This window comes from Nanorana parkeri, unplaced genomic scaffold, assembly GCF_000935625.1.
Source record: "Nanorana parkeri isolate BGI_ZX_2015 unplaced genomic scaffold, ASM93562v1 scaffold79, whole genome shotgun sequence".
In the NCBI taxonomy this organism is placed as follows: domain Eukaryota; kingdom Metazoa; phylum Chordata; class Amphibia; order Anura; family Dicroglossidae; genus Nanorana; species Nanorana parkeri.
Window position 1 is genome coordinate 2103447 of NW_017306347.1, and position 24686 is coordinate 2128132.

General features: G+C 42.0%; 1 protein-coding gene across 1 annotated transcript in view; it reads right to left on the reverse strand.

Moving 5' to 3' along the window:
* Positions 1–588: 588 nt before the first annotated feature.
* Positions 589–24686, reverse strand: part of ERICH3 (glutamate rich 3) — a 46634-nt gene continuing 22536 nt past the window's right edge. Inside the window, exons 4-12 of the mRNA XM_018576862.1 lie at positions 24556–24627; positions 23420–23545; positions 17291–17452; positions 15998–16201; positions 13021–13201; positions 10719–10905; positions 9163–9464; positions 6548–6784; positions 589–1019 (exon numbers count right to left, since the gene is read on the reverse strand). Coding sequence (XP_018432364.1) covers positions 589–1019; positions 6548–6784; positions 9163–9464; positions 10719–10905; positions 13021–13201; positions 15998–16201; positions 17291–17452; positions 23420–23545; positions 24556–24627 — 1902 coding nt within the window. The remainder of the gene's footprint in view (positions 1020–6547; positions 6785–9162; positions 9465–10718; positions 10906–13020; positions 13202–15997; positions 16202–17290; positions 17453–23419; positions 23546–24555; positions 24628–24686) is intronic.

Below are 24686 nucleotides of genomic sequence, written 5' to 3' on the forward strand. Positions count from 1 at the left end.
AAGAAGAAAAAACAATTCTACCCAAAAACGACTATATAGCTCCAGAGTACGAGCGGCTGAACACCACAATGGCTTGAGTATATTCCTCTGAAATTCCAGCAGATAGGAAATAATACCCCTACCACCACCACCACCACCCAGGTGGATAGCAAATGAGTTACAGCTTGGACTTATATGAGGAGGCAGAGACACAAACTACAGTGGAAATCCTTACAAGATATACCAAAGCCAAAAAGTGTTTCAGCCCACCGGTGGTCACCATAACTGAGCTTGAGTTAACATTCAAATGCTTGGAAGATCCATTTTTAGAGAACTAAATACCTATATATAATTAGACTTTGGAAAAACAATTTTTTACCAAGTTAGTATGTTATTACTTTTTTAAAGGAATAACAATTATAACAATTATTAATACAATTATAATATGTGTTTGCATTTCAATGGAATACATACAGTATTGTTACAATGCAACATTGTCCATGCAGAAATATCTGAGACAATGGAAAAGTCATTGTGCATGCGTTTGATGAACACACTAAAAACCAAAACAAGGAAGGCATGCACTAAAGCTGGGAGGAACAGCTCAGATCACAGCCTATACTCACCACCTTCCTCTTCATTTTCACTATCTAGGTCATCTTCTAACTTGGGCTTGTCTTCATCCATAAGATCTGAAGTTCTACCTCCTTCATGCTCATTCTCTGCATGACTCCTGAAGCTTGTTTCAGTTTTGTCTTCTGCTTTTCCCAACTCTGGTTGATCTGCGTCATTTTCCATGTTTTCATCAACTTCTGAGTCACCTTCATCAATGGCCGTTGCTAGTTTCTCAATTACCAACTCCTCCAACTCTGGTTCCTTTTCCAGGGTTGCTTGTTCGTCTGGATCAGGATGTTCTTCTGATTCTCTGTGCCTTTTCTTTTTCTTCTTCTTCTTAGCATCCCCAGCCTCATCAACAACTCTTTCATCATAGCTACTATCTAGTGAACTGTTGGATGAATAGGAATCTGTGTGTTTCCTATCTACAATGGGAGAAAATTGTGAAATTGTGATGTAACTTTGGTCTGTGAAGAAAATATGGTCATTTTTGCAATGCCTGTAAACATGTGGTAAAGTCTGTGACCATGTACGGCTGTAATGATATGCAACACTGAAGATCCTTATTTCCTTTTATATGTTTTAACCCAACTATGATATTTTATTTGTGCAAGGATGCTGGCAAGTTGACTCATATGCATATTAAGTAACAATGTTAAGGAATCATAGCAGCGAGATACCCCATTAGAAATCCCAGTTGGTCCCAACTACCACAGCCTTTACAAAGCAAAGATAGTGTTGCTATACAGTAATACCTTGGTTTACAAGTAACTTGGTTTGAGAGTGTTTTGCAAGACAAGCAAACATTTCTGAAAAATGTTGCCTTGATATACAAGCAATGCCTTGCAATAAGAGCAACATTTTTTAGAAAAGAACCCGAATAAGGCTGTAGCAGTGCGAGCGATGAGTCTGTCTAACGACAATGCAATGTCACATTGGATAGATTCCTTGTTAAGGTTTCACAAAATGAAAAAGATTCCATTGAGCCGAGAGATAGCAGTGATTCCGTTAGTGATAGTGAAAGTCGTCCTGCACAATAATCCTCCTCTCTCTTGTCCCCCTCACACCGGCCACGAAGGTAACCGGAAAATGGTTTATTTTTCTTTATATTTTGTACAGTATTATATTACTGTATTGTAATCATTTTTATATGAATATTTTTGGGTTGTGGAACGAATCATCTGAATTTCCATTATTTCTTATGGGGAGATTCACTTTGATATACAAGCGCTTTGGATTACAAGCATGCTTCTGGAACGAATTATGCTCGTAAACCAAGGTATTACTGTATATATAATAACTAATAATGATATGGAGGATCCAGATGCAGAATATGAACATTTTCTTTAAAAGAGACCCTCTCAGGTCTTTAAATGAATCAAAAGGCACTTCCTTTCAATAAAATACATACTATACTCACCTCTCCAGCAGCCAATGGCTGCTAACGTCCCTCTGTTTCAGTGCTAAAGATTACATCAATCTCTAAGGCATTCAACACTTCTGGAAATGTTGGATGCATGTGTACCCCTCTGTACACTGTGGTTACCTTTTTTGACCCCTGAGCCACTACTGTGTCCTATAATGACAAGCAGAAAGACCCACAGTGAGTGGTGAGGCTACACAGACATCCAACAACCCCGGAGGCATCGGATGGTGAGGCTTCAGTGCTTGCATGAAAGGAAGGTAGTAGACTCAGGCTGCTATGGAGGCAGGTACATTATCTTGTTTATTGCTTGGGGAGTGCTGTTTTGATAATTTAAATGCTTGCCATGGTCTCTTAAAAGGAAAAATGTGCATTCCTAATGCATTGCAAAGAAATAGGTTAATTCCTTCTCCCTAATAGCATATGCAGTGGTCACCTTTACTTTGCACCCCTGATGCTCCATCTAGCTATTGGGAGCAGCAGAAGCCTCCACGTGTAAGCTATGAATTGCTCAAGTGGAAGCTTACACAGGGCTATGGATGTTCTCCTTGTGACAGTACAGATCATTGATGATTAGCTCAGCACTTTTATGTAGAGTGAGTCAGTGCTTTGCAATGCAACGAGAGAGGACAGAACTTTGAACAACTCCAGGGAATTTTCAACACTGACATTTCTGAGATGTATAAGTAGCTTTTGGGTAATTAAACACAACTGTGACTACCCAATTTTGAGGGCAGTTTCACTTTTAGGGTAACTAACATGACACAACTGAACACACCTAACAAGCATGCTGAACAATGTATTTCTCAATGCCACTTGGCTTCACAAATGCAAAACTGCTCTAGAAAGTTGAAGAATCCGTTCACATTTCGAGAATGATGGCTGCGGTCAATATATTACATAACCAGACAAAACAAAATTGATAATGTTTACGCATTTTATATGTTTTTTGGTAACCTGTCACATTTTAAGCTAAGCATATGATGAGAAACTAAATAGCTGAAGATGCCTTTTGTTAAAAAATGTATTTCAAAACAATCAGTAGATCCATTGATATACACGGCTGGATTTATGTGCAAACCTTGACTCTTTCTGCAAAAGTTCTCCCCTGTCCTGCATTCTTCTGCCTCCCACCCTCTCCGTTGGTCCTTTAGTGTGACAGATGACCTTAACGTCCAACGGCAAAACTTGGAAGGTGGAACCAGTATTGACTTTCACTGGAAGCATCAAAACCTGCACATAAATTCTGCTTCCTATGGATCTACTGCTTGAAAGTGACCTTTGCTTATGCCTTTGTTTTATCGTATATCAGTTTCAAGCACCTGCTTTTGTGAATGATTTACTTTTAAAGAACCTTCAATGAAGACAAGTCACTGTAGAACTGCAGTGGTTGTCACTGGTGTAGTTATACCTGGGCTTTGAGGTTAAAAGGAGACTGAGGATAGAACCATTACTGTACAGAGAGAAAATGGGAATGGCTTAACATCCCATGAGCATTGGTTAATTTATACACTAGGAATCAATGGTGTGTCTAAAACATTCCCTACTTTGAACAAAATGGATCCTACAGTATATAGTCAACAGGTGCATTTAATGGGTTATCCTACCTAAGACATATTTCCAATTGTGGTGTATGTGAGCAGGTCAAGTCAATCATGGGCTTCTTTTATTACTTGGGGAGTCTCCACTTGAGTTCCAAGCTCTGTAAGACTGCATTCACACCTAGGCATCAGCATATGAACACGCGGCTGTCAGATGAAAAACATTGCGTAAAAAACGTGCGTAAAAATATGGGTCAGGTTTTTCCATTGCAAAATGCCCCAAATAACTTTTTTGAGGGACAGGCGTTTTGCAGCTTGCAACAAAAAGCCTAGGTGTGAATGCGGGCCATTGACATTAATGGGAATTTATGTGCTGAGCGTTTTGTCGCTCAACTTTATGCACGACAAAATGCCTGTGAACGGGGCCTAAGAGTTGTATGACACCCTCTTGGATTATCATTTAGCTTACATTATTGATATTACTGCAGAGTGGACAGCCAGGACCTACAGTAATGCAGCCACTGTGCATCCACCCACAGTTGGATAGTTGGAGTGGCCTTTGAAAAGTCTTATAAAATACCTTCAATTCTTGATAAATCGATTTTAATGGGAGCAAATACTGTATTTCTTATCCAAGCAGTTCAGCATGCACCAATCATAGCGACATATATTTGCAACGCAATTTTCCCTACGCTATTTCAAGCCATGATTAGATATTCAATTAACTGGATAATTTAAAAAAGTAGACTTAATCACAGGAGAAGTGCTGATTGTGGAACATGCAGATTTGAGCCGACTTGGGAAAGAATTTGAAGAAAATGACTAAAACGGCGGCTCGATTAGCCAGAGAAAAATTCATTTTTGGTCAGCGACCGCGCTCTTTCAAACCTGGTTTCTTCTTGCCGCCGTTCCGATGATGGCCTCTATGTTGTCTATAAAGGGTTTGGATTTTGATGGCAGCTGAATTCATTTCCTCGTCAGCTATGCTATGTTTGCCTATTCAACGAGGAAAAGACGATATCAAAGGCAACTTTCAAGTTCAAAGGGAAGATAATTTATGGAAGGCGGTGGTATAAGAAAGCAGAGTGTAGACACCCTTTGTTATTGGATGTTTATATACTATGCCAGGAAAACAAATATTCTATGACAAATGAAGGTGAAAGAGCAAGAAAAATGCACGTTTATGGGCAGGTGAATATTGATACTGCAAAGTAAAATAGTGCTATTGATTAGCACACTGTGCAGGGGTTTGTTAATTAGTTGATATTAGTAGATATTGTTGATCAATAAAGACCCAGGCACTGCTCCAACGCACTGCCAGCACAGGGTGTATATACACATTATAACCCTTGCCCCAGCACAAAAATTCTATTAAAAATAAAAAAAGACGCCCCACCTTTATTACTGTTTATACAGCCTGACTGCATTATAGTAATAAAAAGGAGGCTTCAACTGGGCTTTAAAATAGTCAGGCATGAGGTGAAAGAGCGACTTAGCCACTAGGCAATTTTTTCACTCTAAACAGCTTGTGTTGTGAATAGACCAGCAGGATATCAAACCACACACACAGCTCAAAAAACTCAGGGGAGGAACACACACCCTCTCTTAGTAGAGACATTGCCTTGGTTTTCTATCTGCAGGTGCAGTCAACAAGTGCAAAGCTAGTGCTGGGCTTTCTTATTAGACAGCCCAGCATGCACTGCCAGCACTGAATCATGAAAGCACATTGCAATAAAGTGTATAAAAAGTTTAATCTTTGTTTTGGATTGAGTGGGTAAGGATTAAGACCTCTGTCAAGTTTTACTGCTAGCCAGGGCTTTGTTAGAAGGGTCTCCCCTCACTTCTTGTCCTGGTGATAGCTTTAACAAGGGAATTTTTTTTCCAGTAAAGTAGATGAAAGGATAGAACCCCAGGCAAATTTTTAGGCGCCAGGTGGAACAAAAGTGGCCGGACAGTGAGTGCAGTCAATCAATGGGTATTCTGATAACTGTGAGCACCGCCTATCAGAATACAATAATAGCTTGACCGGGGACATACCTCCATCCACACTGTTGGAATTGAGTGATTTCTGCAGTTCCCGACGGACTGAATGTGAAAAAAATGTACCTCTATAGTTAACCTAAAGGTGGGCAAATTCATCTGACGGATCCCTAGAGTGCAGTAAAACCTAACAGAGGCTGTAATCCTTTCCTACTCTATCCAAAACTTTAAAAAAAAAACTAGTTTTGGCTGGAAAAACATTTTAATTTCTTTGTTAAAAAAAAATAAAAAATTGTTGCAAAAATAAAAATGATGGAAAACTTTATTACGTGGTAAATTTTACACAAAAGAAAAAAATTATCAAAAACTGTTGTAGTTTCTCTTCTTTTCTTCAACTAGCATAGGATAAACCTCAGATCATGGGAGCACCTACCCAACCAACCAAATACAGTGAGATCTTCCCTTGCGGCACTCTGCCATGGTTATGTGACATGGCACGTGGCCCAGTTAGGGAATTCTGGGAAAGAAGACCTCCCTGCATCTGCTGGTTGAACGCTGCATTGATCCGAGGTCTGCTGGAGCTCTGGGGAGGGGGGGGCAGAAACTGGGTCTCTGTGTCATCTATGGGGGGTCTTAAGGATGGGTTTAGAAGCTCCCCGTTGGGGTGTTGTCTCTGCTGGAGGTGGTGGCATAAACAGAGGCACAGTGGTACATGTACTCTTTTTGCCAACGTTAGAGGAAAGCCAGGAAAGGTTTTGAAGTGAAGTCAAACTGAGTGCAGCAAAGTTAAAAACAATAATTTTGCCTCTTTCTGAAGTGCAGCAATATATTCACTGCGTGTGAAAGGCCTCGTTGCTGTTTACGAAACATTCAGCCTCTCTTCTGGAACTGAGATGTATATTTACCGGCAAAGCCATACGTGGCCTCATAGAACTTCATACGCAGGAAGAGGCCTTGAATACATTTCTGTAATGATACATTTAAATAGTAAGAAAATACAGACACCAACCTTGTTTATGCTCTTCAGAGTCGCTGTCACGGCGCCTCTCGCTTTCATCTCTGTCGCTGTCAGAGGCCTCAGGCTCCTCTTTTGATGGTGTGCTCCTTCCCGGCTCTTGGTCTAAATCATCTTTTTCATCATCTGAGGACGACTTTGACTCTTCATCCACTTGATCATCAGCCTGTCGATCTTTATTACGCTTATCATCAGGTTTGTATTCCTCCTCTTCAAAATCTTCATCGTAGTCTACCAAAGAAAGAGGTTGAAGAAAAGATACAAGATGCGCTCAAAAGAATCGCTTTTATTACAAGACTTGGAGATAATCCTAGTTCAAAGAGAATTAGCCATGAACCAGTTAGTTAACGTTTCTCTCCAAAACAGGTGTCAAAACCCCAATATCACTCTGAAGCCCTGATCACTATCTATATATCCGAAAATGTTACAAAAGCCGTTACTACTCATGTGTCAAGGAGAAATGTTTTTATTTTATTGCTCTTTGTTGTATAAATATTGGTTTGTGGAACCACTTGCTGATCTGTATAATAGCCAATGAAGAACCATAAGGAGCTGATTTATAAATCTTTCACCCAGGGTATATCTGGACATATACTATTTGCATGGCACTATCACCACTAGATGGAGCAGAGGAGCATAGAAAATTCCTATGCTCCTCAATGCCATCCAGTGGCTATACACTGAGTGGAAGATTTATAAATCAACCGCATGAGGTTCTTCATCAGGTATTATACAGTTCTGCAAATAGTTCAGTGTTTTTTCGAAAGCTTCTAACTTTAAGAACTTACACTTATCAAGCACTTTATTATAATTTAGCAGTTAACTAAATCTTGGCTTTTAAGAGATCAACTTGCTCAGCAAAAGTACACTGTGGCATTCAAGCGATGATTGATTAACAGGTCCAAAGTGTGCCAAGAAAACATCTCCTACACCAGGAGTAGGTAAACTCTGGCCCTCCAGCTGTGATGAACTACAAATTCCATCATGCATCGGCCTCTGGGAGCCATGTCTGTGGCTGTCATAGTCTTGCAATGCCTCATGGAATTTGTAGTTGCACCACAGCTGGAGGGCCAGAGTTTGCCTACCCATGTCCTAGACCCTTGGTTCTCAACTGGTGGGTCATGACTAAAAAGTGGGTCACGACCTCCATGTTCAGTGGGTCGCTGCATGCCTTCCACTTTTCTAGGTGAGAGGCTCCTCTGCCTCCCCCTAGCGCAGCACTGTCAGTTCTCCCGCCAAGCAGCCATTCAGAATATGCTGCCCAGCATCGAGTGTCAGCTTGAGTAGATAGGATGGGGCTATGGATGCGAGGGAGCTCCATCCATACATGCATTGCTTACAGCTGTTCATTTGAATGGTACCCCAAACACAACTCCCAGCCACAGTTCGATTGCCCGCACCGGAACGCGTGTTACCGCAATGCCATGCGGACCATTGCAGTGCAATTTGGGTCACGACCTAATGACCAAGGACAAATGTGGGTCCTGAGGTTACACAGGTTGAGAACCACTGTCCTAGACCATTACCCCACGAGTCTGGACTGTTGACACAAGGCAGGTTGTGTTCATGGATCTATGCTGTTGACACCAAATTCTGACCCTACCATCTATGTGCATCATCTGAAACTGAGATGCATTAGGCCAGGCTACATTTTTCCAGTCTTGAAATGTCCACTTTTAGTGATCCTTTGCCCACAGCAGACTCTGCGTTCTGTTCTTTGTTGACAGGAGTGGAACTCAACGTGGTCTTCCACTGTTGATGCCCATCCTCCTCAAGGTTGATGTTTTGTGCATTCTCAGTTGCTTACCTGCTCACCACAGTTAGATTGTCATTTGGGTTAACGTAGCTTTTACAGTGCACCTATACAGGGAAGGGTAGATATACCATTTGTGCAGACTGTGCAGCTACACAAGGCCCCCCTGGGAGTTGGAGACCTATGACAGAGTTCAGTTTAGCAAAAAAAGCTACTCATCATTACCTGCATGTGTCAGCCTATGTTTCTAGCTATAGAGTGAAAAAGCATTCGTACTTGGGCTGTTCTTCAATGGGGGTCCGAAAAGCCTTGAACAAGGGACCATCAATGACTGTATTCATCACTCTATATTAATGTAAATGTCTTTTTTTTTTTCCGACGGCTTATTTTGCGGGGAAAAAAATAAAAAAAAATAAAAGGTATGACAACACTACCATCTGTAGGTAGCAACATGTACTGCAAATTGTCCTTAACGTGAACCTGTACAAAAAGGAATAGAAGAGCTGCCCCTATTAACTTGCTTTTATAGGTGCAAGCTCGGGGTGTCATTACAGATCTTGGTTTTGCCACCTGCTGGATCAATGACTTGCAGAAACCATGCAGAGAGCAGAACCTAAAAAGTCTGACCCACTGGGGTCAGGAGAAGAGGCATTTAGGCAGCCTGCGGGGCAAACAGAGAACAAAAAGGACCTTATCAGTGTAATGATACTCATTCACTATCCAGTAAGCTACAAACCTGAAACTGTGAGCAGTGGTGTCACCTAGTGGCTTTACAGTGTGTACACCTTTATATTTTTGGGGGTTTTGTTAAAATTCCACTTTAATTAAACCTCTTAAAAATGTTCTGTGAATTTACCATCCTTGGCTTCGTCATCTGCTTCGTATTCATCCGTCTTGGTGTCCTTATTGTCTCCTTCTACCTCCTCTCCATCCTCTTCATAGTCCATATTAGATTTATCTTCTTTTGGATCATCTTCATGGCCTACTGTACTATCAGGTTCATCAGGGTATCTTTCCGTACCCTCATCATCAATTTCTGATTTGTCATTCTGTGCTTCCTCCAGTTCCTCATCTTCCTGCCCATTTTTGTCAAGTTGACGCTTGATCTTCGGAGGTGGGGGAGATGGCTTCTTGTCCAAGCCCATTGCAATGATACATCTGCAATAAAAGCAATGTGAAAAGAAAAGACAGACATAGGTAATTTCTTCCCCTGAGACAGAACAGGAAGTGAGAAGAAATCCCTCCAAAGTGAGGGGAGAACCCTTTCAGGACTCTTTGAAGCAATGTGTGTGACTAGCTTAAGATTTTGGATCTCCATTCACTTTTTGTCCTGATGAAAATGGCCACCAGGAAAAATACTTAGGGTGCAATAAAAAATTAAAAAAAACCTTCTAGGTGCTATCTGTTCCCTGCTCTATCCAAAACTTAAACAAAGGTTTTGGCTACAGATACATGTACAGTGATTCTGTCTTTATACTAGCCTGCCTCCTGTGGATTGCAATAGCAGGATTTAGAAAAAGAGAAAGGGGCAATTACGTTGGACAGTGCATGGAGAGTTGACTATTAGGATGAGAGAGTATATGCATCAGAGAGCAACTCTTTAGGTCATGTGGGGGGTGGAGTGGCATGGCTGCTCTGCTACACAATGTTTCCAGTGTGCCTGCCGCCCCCTTTCCAGCTAGAGCATTCCAGGTTGCTAATAGTCGGTGGGGAGAGGTGTAAGGACCATACAAATCTCCCCACTCAGCTCTTAGCAACCTTGGACACTCTAGCTGGCGTCCTGGCCAGCTCATGGTAACCATTGACGTCAGTGATTGCCAGGAGCTGTTCAGGATGCCGACCCGGGCAGAGAGGGTGGTGTCACTCAACCACTATCAACACTGCCCCCCCTTCCCCCGACCCACTTTAGGCAGAAAAAAAGGTTAGGGACCACACTGAGTATATTGTTGACTTCAGCAGTGTGTTTCTGCCCCTTCACTAACCATTCACAGGATGACAAGGTCCTTAACTGCAGTAGAGAGTAGTAGAGAGGTCAGGAACCAGTTGTACAAGACTGCCTGTATTATAAAACAAGTTTATAGCAGGTAGGACCATTTGCACTTTTGTATTTGAGCTGTGAATTTAGCTCTTTTCCAGCTCTTCTAATTTTGTGCCGGGGTTTCTGGGCTGCTGGAGCTTTACTGAATGGATTCATCGATGTGACGGCACCTCTAGGCACCTACATTCAGTGCCTGATGCCTCTTTTTTTACTTTATCCAGTAAAGGTGCATTTTAAGCACATAGAGTAACATAGCATTTGTGTTTTACTAACAGATTTTTTTTCTTACCATTCAATGGCTAAAAGCTAGATGTTTGCTTTTACTGAGATTAAAGCGTTTTATGTTCAGGACTTATCCTCGGGTCATGCGTTACCTGTAACAAGGAGAAGCTCCTTCGATGTCAATGAATCCAAAATACCCGTTTTTGCCTCCGAGGCGCGCTCCTTTGCGGTGTTTGTACTCACAGCATGAGCTTAAACGGTCCACCTGGATCCCATTAATGTAGAAGGTGAGGCTAAATGGGAAGCCGCGGTGACGCCTGGAGACCAGACTGAAACACTCTGAAACCGTAAAAAAAAAACTTGTCAGGAGGTAGGGATGTATGACCATAAACGCAGAATCTATTTCGTGCAATAAAGACGTCCAAGAGGACTTCACATTTATTGACTTTCCATTTACTAATTTGTTTTACCCCTTTCGCAGCTTTTTCTGATTTACCTTTCCTTTTTTTTTTTGCGCCTTTTGTCCACGTCTTGCTATCCTTTAGCAGAGATGAGTTTCTGGGAGCACAAAAAAGTCCATTCCAGTATTTTGCTTGCACATGATTCGATGATGGAAATCAACATTCACCAAACTCAGGGTAAGTTCACACCATATGCAAGCACTATTTTGACCGCACCGCATTGGACCACAGGCACAATGTTCCCCTTCGATCCCGTGCGGGCGATTGCATTGCGGCCGGGGGGCATGGCTACGATGCCATTCACTTCAATGGCCCGCCACTCCCCCTCCAGCCCCACGAAATAGTGAGCCGGCCGCAATGCGATGCAGTGCGTTCCGGCCGGGATCGGGCCGGAACGCACTGCATATGGTGTGAACGTACACGAAGGGGAAATTTTGCAAAGTGCAAATTTCCTTGCAAAGTGAACAGCCTTTTTACCTTTAGTAAATGAACCCCTGTGAGTCTTGTAAACAAGATCAAAAGCAAACACAGAGCCGGCAAAATGTAAAAAGGAACCTTAAGCTCCACCTGGTAGCCTAAAAGAATGCTTTATATATTCTTAATATAAGAGAAAAACTAATAATTACACATTTGGAACAAATGACTCCCTATAGATTAAGTTCAATGGATACCGGACCGCACTCCTTACCAGTCTGCCCCTTAGAAATGGGTGCTGATGTGGCTGTGAATGGTGCCGCTAAATCCAAACAGATAAGGTATGTCACCAACACTCTGGAATGAAGTGTTCAAAAAACGTCTTTATTGACGCATAGACATCATGTCACATGGAGACTATCCCTATTCATTTTTCAGTGCCCTTCCATTAGCATCCGTTATCGCAATACAATGGATTGCAATACAATGGATTGGAAGGAAATCAGAGGGTACAACTGGAAGTCAACTAGCCCTCCGTTGACTTGAGATTTCCTTCTGACTTTGGTGTGAACGCACCCTTAACAACACACTGACTGATTGTATGTGTTACCCAAAGACAGAGCTGGATTATCCACATTGCAACCTAGGCAAGAGCATAAGATGTCCAGTGGGCCCAGCTACTACCTACATGCTCCTGCAGTCACCAGGCGGAGAATGCAATTGGTCAAATAGTAGGGATGCACCGATACCGATACTAGTATGCCGATGCCGAGTATTTGGGCGAGTACTAGTACTCGCCCAAATGCTCCGATGCCTAGCCCAATGCTTCCGGTATCAGAAAGCCAGGCATCGCATCATTGTGACAAGAGAGCATGGAGCCGACACAGTCATGGAGACACAGTCATCACTGGTGACGAGAGAGCATGGAGCCGACTTCCCGGCCAATCAGAAAACCAGGCATCGTGTAATGGCGCTCTGCCCGACTTCATGATTGATCGGAAGCTGGCCAATCAGGAAGCCAGGCGCCATGTGAATGACACGGCGTCCGGCTTTCTGATTGGTCGGGAAGCCATCTTCATGGTCCCTCGTCACCTCATGACGAGGGAGCATGGTGCCGGCTTCCCGGCCAATCAGAAGGCGGGTGCTGCGTCATTACATAGCGCCCGGCTTTCTGATTGGCCAGAAAGCCGGCTCCATGCTTTCTCGTCATGACGCATGGGAACGGCTTCCCTGCTAATCAGGAAGCCAGGTGGTGAGTCATTACATGCCGCCTGGCTTCCTGAATAGGACTTCCGGTACTCGGTATTCGGTATTGGCGAGTACCGGAAAAAAAATATCGGTACTCGTACTCGATACCGAAAATAATATACACCTGCCTGTTACTTCACAAGTGAGGAGGCACTTGTAGTCAATTGGTCTATGTAGGTCCACACCAGTACAGACAATACAAATGGGGCAGCTTCTCTGTCCTCAACAATGTCAATGGAAGGGATGGGGAACCACAGTTGCTTTTTTGCCTAGAGCCTGAGTCCCCTATCCTAGCCAAAAGCAGTTCATGAATTCAATTCCTAATCCTCACCTTCTTCCAGAAGTCTCCCTTTGTAAACACAGAGGTTCTCCCCGCCGCAGTGCTGCTGAAAGACCTTAACCTCATCTCTGTAGTCGGTATCGTCATGTGATAGATGCACGTTTTTTCCAACATAAACCATGGTAATTTTTACATTACTGTGCAGGGACGTTTTATGAAACTTTCCCGTATCCTGGAAAAAAGAAAAAAAAAAAACAATAAATTACGTTGCTCTGCCGGCAAATCAGTACAAGTCTGGGTATTGCTATAAAACATACGTGTCACTAAGCAGTCCTAGGACAGTCTCAGATCACCGGCTTCCAAGAAGTTTAATAATCTGGAGCTGCTCCTGACATGCAGTGCCGGTGATTTGTGGGGACAGTGGCTGAAATATATATACCGGTCCGTGACATTAAATGATCCTCAAATTGGAAAGTTTCAGACACAAACCATGAGGGTGAAATATATTCCTTAGCCATGTTTTTACGGCTGTTTTTTCATTGGAAAGTAAATGGTCACATCTTCTTTCATTGTAAGAATATGATGTCACCCCTGAATATCCAGAACAGAGTACCGATGGGTCATATGCATGGCCCCCAAATGGCCCTCATTTGGAGAGACTCTCCGTCCTTGGGAACCAAATCCCTCTGTCCCTTTTTTCTCTTCAGTTAGGTTTTTGCAGAATAAAGCTCTATACAAGATGTGCTATTTGACCACCAAAGGTGTTATACTAAACAAAACTGTTCATTCATCCAACCTCTAACTTGTTGAATGTGTTTTTTGGGAAAGTCATGGCAAAGGAAAATTAATGGTGAAAAAAGAACTTGTGGGTTTAAAGCGTATCTCAAATCTAACACAAACAAACATTTAAGCAAAATTAAAGGTAAAAAATTAAATATTGTGAGCGGGCAGAATCATTATTGCTATGATTCTTCTTCAATAAAACAAACTGACCTCCCCGTGTGCAATCCTTTGTAGAATGTGCACTGAACTGTACATGCACAGCTGAGCGTAACAATATGGGCACCTCTGTTCTGGGACAAATTAACTCACACGGACATGCGCAGGAGTTATGTCATCCCCCTCTGCCCAATTAAGACGGGTGAAGACCTGGCACCCTTTGGAAGAAGATGTTGGCGCTGGCTTGGGAGCTTGCAGACATAGCATTGCCAGAGTGGAGGTGAGTATGTGCGGACTTTAGTTCCACTTTAATATATTTAATATATTGCAGCTTACGAATCCTTAGATGTGGTGGCTGCGTTAGTTTTCATTTCTAGGCATTTTTTTTTCCTTTATTTTTACCTGGCAGCAACACACTTCCTGTCCTAGCGTGACTACACTCACTCCTTTACTATATCTATGGAGGAGCCATGTAGACACAGTTGGATAGCAGTTTCAACCTAAGGAAAGGGTAGTGCTAAATGGACTAATAGATTTAGATGAACTTAAATACGTGACAAAATAAAGCCGAAGTCCCTGCTAACACTTTTGAAGCGGTTAAAGAAAGAGTGTTTATTTCCTTTTGGAAACAGGTTTTAACTATAATAATAAAAGCTGACCATTGTAAGGACTTCCATCAGTTTGAAATGGTTTGCTTCAAACCTCTGACTTCTACTGTTGGTGGTCAGCTTGGTCTGTTGAAAATTTGTAAAAAAGGAGAATAAAGGTGCCCATACACTGTACGATTCTCGTATGAGAATCGCGGGAAATCCCGCAATCGTACGATAATCGTACAGTGTATGGAAGGCGTGCGACCGTTTCTACTGTCGCACGTCTTCCGTCTACCAAGCAAAAGTCTTGCGATGGTCGTAAGGTGTATGGGCACCTTTACTCTTGGTAATCACCAGGCAATAAAACTACGATAAAGACTCATTTTGTCATTTTGCCCATAGTTCCACTTTAACCAGTCATTTTTGGTTTATTAGATGGGATGTGTCCCCTTTCTAATTGTGCAGGTGACCGTTGTCACTAAGACAGACAATGATGGAAAATCTAAAATGTTACAGTCATCACTGGGACACATAAGAAGAGGAAATCTTCCAATGGGGGCATCTGTCCTGGTGACAACTGTCTAAGAGCAGACTAACTCTCACTTCCTGTCGTATCTCCAGTCAACAATTACCATGAGGTGCACCTAATTTTTTCTCATGACCATATAATAGACATATGCGATTCATTTTGTTCCGAATGTCATCCAAATGTGTCCGAATCTGAATTTCCGTTTTTTCCGAATTTCAGGTCCTTCCAAATTTCGCTCAAAAACTAAACTAAATCGGACATGTGACTTTTCTCGCCAATCAGATGTGTTTTTCGGTTTCATGCATCCGAATGGTTCTGAAGACGAATTTTCGTTACGGCAACACGTGAGCCATAAACAGTATATACATATAATACTAAAGCCCAGGCTCGCAGACCCGAATGGCTTTCGGGATTCCAATTTCCAGATCCCATTTGGGAGCTCCCAAATGCCATTCGGGTCTGGGAGCCTCAGCTTTAGTAATATATGTATATGGCTCCCAGACCCGAATGGCATTCAGGAGCTCCCAAATGCAATTCGGAAATTGGGATCCCGAAAGACATTTGGGTCTAGGAGCCTCAGCTTTAGTATTAATATCTGTACATGGTTTTCTGTGGTAGTCGTAAGGAATAGTTGCATGTAAACTCATCCGTAAATAACGAAATTCAGATTTCGTCCGAATCCGAAACCCCGAACCGAATTGAATTTCCGATCTGAATCCCGAAATAACAAAATATCCGAACCAAATTTTCCCACAGCTTACATGTCTACCATATAACAAAGTGTTTGTAGGTCTATAATTACCAGACCAAATGGACCAAATAAGAGACGTTCACTGTTCGGGTTTACGCGCGCTTTAAGAGGTCTACCTACCTGATGAACGCTTCGTCTTATGATGATTTTATTGGCATTCCCATTGACAGACATGCTGCAGAAACCAATTGGCAATTTGCACACAGCGATGATATCTACCTTAGCCGTGACCTCAAGGTCATTTGGCGCGGTGGTGGGACGGTAACGCCTCCCTCTGGACATGGTGCTCATTCTCTGCTTAGGCTGTTTCTGGGGTGGCGGTGGCACGGGCATCACAAAGTTGTTAATGATGGGGAGGCGATAGGGTGAGATGCCTAATGAATGATCCGTCGTATTCATTGTCTTCAAAGTATCCTTTTCGGTCTGAAAAACAGAGAAGCAGATCGGCTAGATGTTTGTCTGTAATCATCTTATACCAGCAGAGAGAAAAAAAATTTGAGGCATTGTCCAAAGCAGCCAATTAGACGTCTTCTTTCATTTTCTCACCGACAGTGGAAAATGACAACTGGAATCGGATTAACTCATTAGATTTTTTTTTAATTCCTCTTTTGTAAAGCTACTGTAGCCCATTAATATATAAAATAACAAAACCAGCTCTTGCTGCTATATTCACCTTCAAACCTGAGATTTCCCTGCACTTTTTTCTGCCACTCGATGTCCTCAGTCTGATGGCCAGCATCAAGTAACCCACTTCTTCTGAGCCCATGTCATCCTGGACCTGCCCAGAGGCCGTGACTGTACAGTGGAAGCACAGCGGTTAGCTCATTACTCTGTCACTCTTCTTCCTCCTCCTATCAGCATGCTCCTTGCCAGAACATGAACTGATTGCCTCTTTGTGTTGCTTCTTCCTCTCACACTCCAGACCTCCTGCGCAGGGACTACAACAGGTTGATGCCAGGCCATATTCAGGTACTTACATTACTGCCAACTAAAAAATAGATTTAGGCTAGGTTCACACCTGCACTACACCGCACGACACCCGGGACGCGCGTCCTGGGATCGCGCGGTCCTGCACAATGCAGGTAGCGATTGCCGCGCGGCCACATTGATTTCAATGGGGTGACATCCACGCGGAATTGCAAAAAAAAGTTACATGTACCTTTTCTTTGAAATACACAACGCGCAGCTGTTTTATCGTGTTCGGAAGCATTGGAATTGCAGTGAGAAACCGCAATCCACCCGGCGCGAATGGGGTGCCATTAGAAAATAATGGCACCCACAGTGTGAACAGTTCGCACCTTGGCAGCTCCTGACCACGCGGCAATCTGCGTGGAATCGTGCACGATTGCCGCGCGGTAAGGTGTCGCCTAGGTGTGAACCTAGCCTTAATGATGTATTGATGACTACAGAGCATTATTTTAGGTTCTTTACATCTGCCTGGAGTTCAGCTGAAATAATTCTCTTGAAATAAAGCTTTTTGTCTTTTGGAGGTAAATATATTTAGTTTCTTACCCCGCTGTGATATCGATGATCGTCATCGTCAGAACCTTGCTTCTGGCGGGATCCTGCAGACATCTTGGGTTCGTTTCCAGATGAGGTGTGCGCTGGTAGCGGCTGCAACCGAACCGGCCGCTGCATGTTACCAGGAGCAGTGTTCGGTCGTGGTGATGAGACCTTCCGGGGTTCAAGGGAGGAAAAAGGAACTTTACTCTTTAAGTAACTTTATACAGTTTCAATGACAGACGTATGCATTACATACAAAATAAAGACACATTCACTATGCGGCACATTTATTAAAGTCTGCTGAAAAAATACATTTTGCTTCTCCAGATTGAGACAAAATTCTGCTTTACACCAATCTTGGTTTTGGAGTCATTTTTTTCAGACATCGATGTTTAAAGGAAACAAGTGCTGAGATAATAGGGGGGCGGCCATTGCTGATTTATCTTCTCTTAAAAGAATATTCCACCCATTGGACAATGTTTCATGTTAACAATTATTATTTAGGGTGTATCATGACACAGGTTCACATTCTGACCCCCAAATGGTCCTCTTTTCACCGACTTAGCTGGATTGGTTCTTCTACCTGCAGAAATCTGTATTCATTAGAATTTGGCCTGCCCGTGCATGATTCCACCTGCAGTGCCACGTGTCATTCACTCACAGATCCAATGACAAGGACTACATCTGCCACCATGGCAGTGTGACTCATAGATCTCAATGGAGTACAAATGCAATGACATCAATGCACTTTTAGTCCACTGATAACGCCTCCAGCCCCACAACTGAAGGTCCGGGCAGGTTGGAGTCTGCAGGAGCCTGTGCATTGTGCCCACAGTCCACTGGCAGCTGCAAAAAAAAAAAAAGGATTAAATGCCTTTTTAGAACGAAGTCAGCAGCGGCTGCCATCATCGTTTTCTTGGTACTGGTTTCCTCTAAGTCAGGGGTAGCCAAGCTGCGGCCCTCCAGCTGTTTTGCTACTACAAATCCTATCATGCATCTGCCTCTGGAAGTCATGCTTGTGACTATCAGTTTTGCAGTGCCTTATGGGACTTGTAGTTTCCCAACAGCTGGAGGGCCAAAGTTTGGCTACTCCTGCTCACCGGTGTGCATTTTCAGTCCAGTGAAGCAAAGAAGAGATGTGATCGAAAAAAAGGAAATTTAACTCAATTTAGAAGAGTGATGAGATTTTCCTGGGAAACATTTACTTTCAAACAGTCAACAATTCTCAGAGAAATATCTAAAATTAGAGGTCAGAAAAATGTCCATGAGGAATATCCGAGTTACACCTTAATCAATTGCAGGGAAATGAAATGGAAGTTAAAGGGAAAGGTTGATGAAAAAAGGATCATATTTATTTTCTCCCTTTAATAAATGGACTCTGGAACTTTATCTGAGTGTCAACTAAACATTTTAAGTTAAAATGACACTAAACTCAGGGGTTAAATCTTAAAAATACTTTTAAGTACCTTAACTATTAACAACAATGTATCTTATTTGTGTATCTCTCTGCTGTAGATCCTCAAATCATCTTTGAATTGGTGCTGACACTGTCCTTCCTTCTGGAGGGTGGCTACTTTTGTTCCCCATGGTCCCCTGTGTGTGTTGTCAAGTAGCCACCACTCCAAACTCACTCCCGTGATGGACTACAATCTCAATACAAATTAGTAAACGAAATGTGAGATTGTAGTCCATCATGATACAGTTTTGTTAATAGTTCAGGTACTTGAATGTATTTTTAAGATATAACTCCAGAGTATAGTGTCACTTTAATCCATTGCAGGGAAATGAAATGAAAATTAAATGGAAAGATTGATGTAAAAAGGATCAAATGTATTTTCTCCCTGCTAATAAACATGCTCTGAAACTTTATCTGAGCGTCAATTAAGCATTTTAAGTTAATATAATCTTTACTTTTCCCATGGGAAAACATTGTGTGCTGCAGTGTTACATTGAACCACTAGGGGGCGATGAATGCATTAGAGATCATACAAGGTGATTGTAGATGTATTAGTGCACTTGAATCCAACACAGGTGAGTACTGTCCATGGTATTAACAGTTACATTTTCAGGGCAAGCTTTCGGGGGGGCAACCCCCTTTTTCTAAGATCCAAGCAATACTGATACACAAAGGAATATTTTGCTAAACCTTCGTGCATCAGTACTGCTTGGACTTTGGAAAAAGGAGGGTAGACCTCCTGAAAATCTGACTTTTAGTGCAAATGAAAAAGTATCGCAGACAGTACTCAATACTGTACTCAGTACTGACAGTATGACTGTTTACATACAATGCTATTGATGTCTACATTTCTATCGCTGTACTAGCTCCTACTCTGTGTAAGCTCTTACGAGCAAGGCCCTCCTAACCCTCCTATACTGAAATTGTATTGTAACTGTACTGTCTCCCTCCATTTTCTAAAGTGCTGCACAAACTGTTGCCGCTATATAAAATACTGTATAATAATAATAATGATAATATTGTAGACACAACTCCTTCCATCTCCTGATGAAACAGATGCTCTGATCCACGGCACGTGTTTAATTTAGCCTCATCCTACTGCTATCATTCAGCATCAAAGAGAGGATTCTTGTTACTTGTTATGTTCGATCACTCTTTTCAATATAAAAGTAACAGTATGTTAATTTAGCTGAGCAGTGGGCAATTCAAGGTATATATCACTGTAACATTGTATAGAGACTTCCTGATGAAGCAAATCCTATGATGTGGGGCACTTGTTGAGTTATCCTCACCCTACTGCATCATTCAGAATCAAAGAGTGGATTTACGTCACCTCTGATGTTAGATTACTTTTTGATACATAGGTTTTATTGGTATATTATGGAGTGATTAAGTGTATACAGTGTATCTGTGTATCATTGTAGATACACCCTTCTAATATCTTCTGATCTTGAGCACGCATTAAGTTATCCTCATCCTCCTGCGTCATTCAGCATTAAAGTGACATTAAACCCTCAGATTTTTTAACATAAAACAATACTGTAATGTGCGCCTTACTGTAATCCATGGTTGTTTCCCTTCTCTTTGCTGCTCTTCCTTTTAAATCCGTATCTCTTCTCATGCTGGGCAGAACTTCTGTTTTGCAGCAGACTGCCTTGTCTCTGGAATGGATACATGGTGTCTGTGTGTAGGTTCACAACCTGAGCCAGCACTACAGGAAGAGGCACTCAGCTGCAAAGGGAAGTTCTCCCCCAGCATGAGAAGACATGAGGATTTAAAAGGAAGAGCAGCAAAGAGAAGGGAAACAACCATGGATTACAGTAAGGCACACATTACACTATTGTTTTATGTTTAAAAATCTGAGGGTGTAATGTCACTTTAGGGAGTGGATTCATGTCAACTCTTATGCTAGATTACGTTTTGAAATATACAACCCCAATTCCAAAAACGTTGGGATGCTTTGTAAGATCTACATACAGATTTACAAAACATTGCATTTTGTTTTTATGTAGATTTTACAAAGCGTCCCAACTTTTTTTGGAATTGGGGTTGTAAGTTTATTGGTATATTATTTTAGTTTGCAGGCAACTGAGGGAATACATATATATTGGTGGTATTACTGACCCTCTTTTGAATATGTCATGCAAAATCAGATCTGAACCCTTCTTCATGATCTTATGTGAATTTCATATTCATGCACATAAAATGTTTCATTTTTCTAACATGGATTCTATGCGTTTTGCACCTTAAAAAACATGTATTAGACTCTTTCTTTCAACATTTCTTTCAAACACAAGAACATTTAGAGCTCTGATCAGTCTGACCTTTCAATCTCCATTTTTTGTCAATGGCCACTTGACTTCCTGAGTGACACAGCCATATATGATGCAGAAGCCAGTGACAGTAAACCACTTACTGCACAAGTACCTCCTGTAGAGTCATATTACAGGAAATGTCATACAGCTTCTTGGAGAATTAGGAGAATGGATTCACTGAAGCCATCCTAATATTATATAACTAGTTCTGTGCTGATCCCAAGAACCTCAACACATATATTGTGAAACCCAGCTTGAATTCATGACACAGACTCTCTATTGTGCACCATCCAGCTATTTTGTGTACCATCCAGCTAAATGATAATAATAGCATTTCACTAAACATTATATAGTAGATGTGCATTGAACACGGTTCACTGCTCATGGACAAGGAAGTCAAGAGAGCGGGAAATTTCCTGCCACCAGCCTAAGTAGTGTTGAAATATTAGGTTCCGTTCATTGTGAGTGCGTGGGCGTTAAATATTTATTCAAGTCATGTTGTATGTGTGGTATGTGTGGTGAGGGCCTAGGAACATAAAATACATCAGTGATAAGTCGTCAAGGAGGCAACTCGGTACACAAACTTTGTGTTTCTTGTACGTAAGAATGTTACTCTGAGCTTGGTATTTGTCAGATAGAAAACTGGTTCATACCGACTTCAGACCTATTTACAAGTTGTATAAATGTCTTCCATTTTACTTTAAGGTTTCATAAAATAGGAGCTTTGCATCTTTTAAATAAAACTTCACAAAATGATTTTAAAATTCAATTCCCCAGAAAGTTTTGTGGCCACCGGTCTTCTCCAGTGTTGATAGAGAACCAGCACCATTCAACCCACTTCCTGTGAGCCAGGGCTGTCATGAACACAACTTTTACTGTAATACCCATCAGTGCTGTCCTCCTAAGAAACTCTGCTACACTGCCGACCACCGGACTTCTCCAGTGTTGGATCACAACCAGAATCATGCAACCCATTTCCTGTGAGCCAAGGCTGTCATGGACACAACTTTCACTACAATACCCACCAGTGCTGTCCTCCTAAGAAACTCTGCTACACTGCTGGCCACCGGTTTTCTCCAGCGTTTAATGACACCCAGAATCATTCAACCCACTTCCTCTGGGCCAAGGCTATCATGAACACAACTTTTACTAGAATATTAACCAGTGCTGTCCTCCTAAGAAACTCTGCTACACTGCTGGCCACCGGTCTTCTCCAGCGTTTAATGACACCCACCCACTTCCTCTGGGCCAAGGCTATCATGAACACAACTTTTACAAGAATATTAACCAGTGCTGTCCTCCTAAGAAACTCTGCTACACTGCTGGCCACCGGTCTTCTCCAGTGTTTAATGACACCCACCCACTTCCTCTGGGCCAAGGCTATCATGAACACAACTTTTACTAGAATATTAACCAGTGCTGTCCTCCTAAGAAACTCTGCTACACTGCTGGCCACCGGTCTTCTGCAGGGTTGGTTGACAACCAGAATCATTAAACCCACTTCCTGTGGGCTAAGGCTGTCATGGACTCACCTCCTAGAGGTGTGCCATTATGCCAGCCTGGGCTCACAGTACAATACTGCAGAGAGCAGCTGCGATGTCCCACCGTTTCACAATATTGAGAACTGCCCTCCACCATCCCCAGAGCAGAACATCTAAAAATTATTTTTTACATGTGCTGTGTGAATGGGAACATATAACAAACATATGTGTTTTCAGGGTCCATTCACTCCTTTCTGTGGATGCACAAGCATTGACGCAAACCTTTTAGTGTTTTTGTAGTGCCTCAAGACATAGAAAAACACACCTGCAGTATTTTTTACAACAAAGCCCGCTACAGTGCACAGAGTATACACATCTGTGCATCGCGGTGCGCTATAGTGCACGTGTGTGGGGTTTTTCTTTTACTGTATACGACTTCAATATATACAATGCACTACAATGCATATATACCTGCAGCTTGTCAAACTGCAAGACACAAGTATTAATCCAGCCTTATACAACCTTCTATACTTTTATATGTAAGTGTAAACTCTCGCTTAACAAAAAGTAATGAAATAAAATTAAAAAATGCAAAAGTACATTAAAAGAAAATCTTGATCGCATAATGTGAGTGAGGTCTTATCTGAACTCCCCATGGGAAGCAGTTAATAAATATGAGTGTATTGCATAGCGATAGGACATCTGATGATATAGCGCAAAGCATATTACGTGGGGCTGAGCTAATCAGGTTCCAGGGCTGTAGATGGTTCATTTGGGTCAGGTCATTGAACCACAAAATCTGATTGGTTGATGCAGATCGGCACGCATTCCTCATCATCACTATCTTTGAATAGGTTCATGTGATTCACATTGTTACATCACTTACTGATTCAGATGAGTCCGAATGGTCTTGGATTGGGAGATGCCGGTTCATACCACTTTTAGGTCCCACAGGGGGGTGAGGAGAAAAAGCAGGAAATGTTTCTTCTCTGACTTTGCTGGAATGATCCACCTGCAAAATACATTTGTGTTTTCTTCCTTACACAAGAAGAACAAGGAAACATATTCTTCTCTGACAATATAAAGTGTAAGCGTATTGAAACAGTATAAGAGATTGTAAGCTCCTTGAGGGTAGGGACTGATGTGAATGTGCAACTATGTAAAGTGCTGCGTAAATATCGGCGCTTTATAAATACCTGTAATACATAAAAAATAAATAACACAATTATAGCGGATGGTGAGACCCACACCGAGGACATGATAGAAGTACATGTGAGCAAACATTGCCCTCTAGTGTTCATTTTCTGCTCATGTACAATTCAGGAATTATTATTATCAAAGCATGTGCTTCAACATGTGTGATATGTCATGTGTAACAGTGTAAACGTGTGTTGCATTAAGGCAGCCCATTACATTTAATGTCCTTCTGACGCAACAAAACGTCCTAAAAATCAGATACACTGCAGCATACTTTGTGCGTTGCCTTAGTGCATTGGGGTGCTAGTCAAAATGAATGAAATTACAATGCATTAATGAATATAAATGTTGTGGGAAGCACATGTTAACTCGTGTGTTGACACTTTGGCACAATGGGGCTCTATAAAGTGGAATGCTGTGTCTTTGCAAACACCCCGCAAACAGCAATGGGCAACCATTTCTACAGTTATCCCAATTTTTCACAGCATACACAATGGATATTTTAATAGCCTGCCCAGCCATTACAGATATACAGGGAGATTTGTCTATCCTGGAAGAGCATAACCAGTCCCTGTGTACTTCATGTAACTAAACTAGAGTCGGAGAGGAGGGCAGTACAATCAACCCCAATGTATTGAGATTTTCCAACATGCTGGAAGATCTCAGACGTGCTCAAACGTTGTAATAGCCCATTTACACTCTCCCCATGGAAGGCCAATCTTATTCTCCTTTTCATTCTACCACTGTACACTCTGCTGAGAGCAGCAAGCCCAGTTCCTATTCAGATGGTGGGCCAAAATTACCAAGCCTAAGCTGAAGTTTTACCTTAATTCTTTGCACTCGCTCCTTTCTTGCGAATGTTTCCAGCTTTCTCTTGATGTCGATTTGGTGTCGTCTCTGGCACAGGAAAAAAGTCAGTTATTTTACTGGAGTAAACTAAATTTGGCAAATATGTG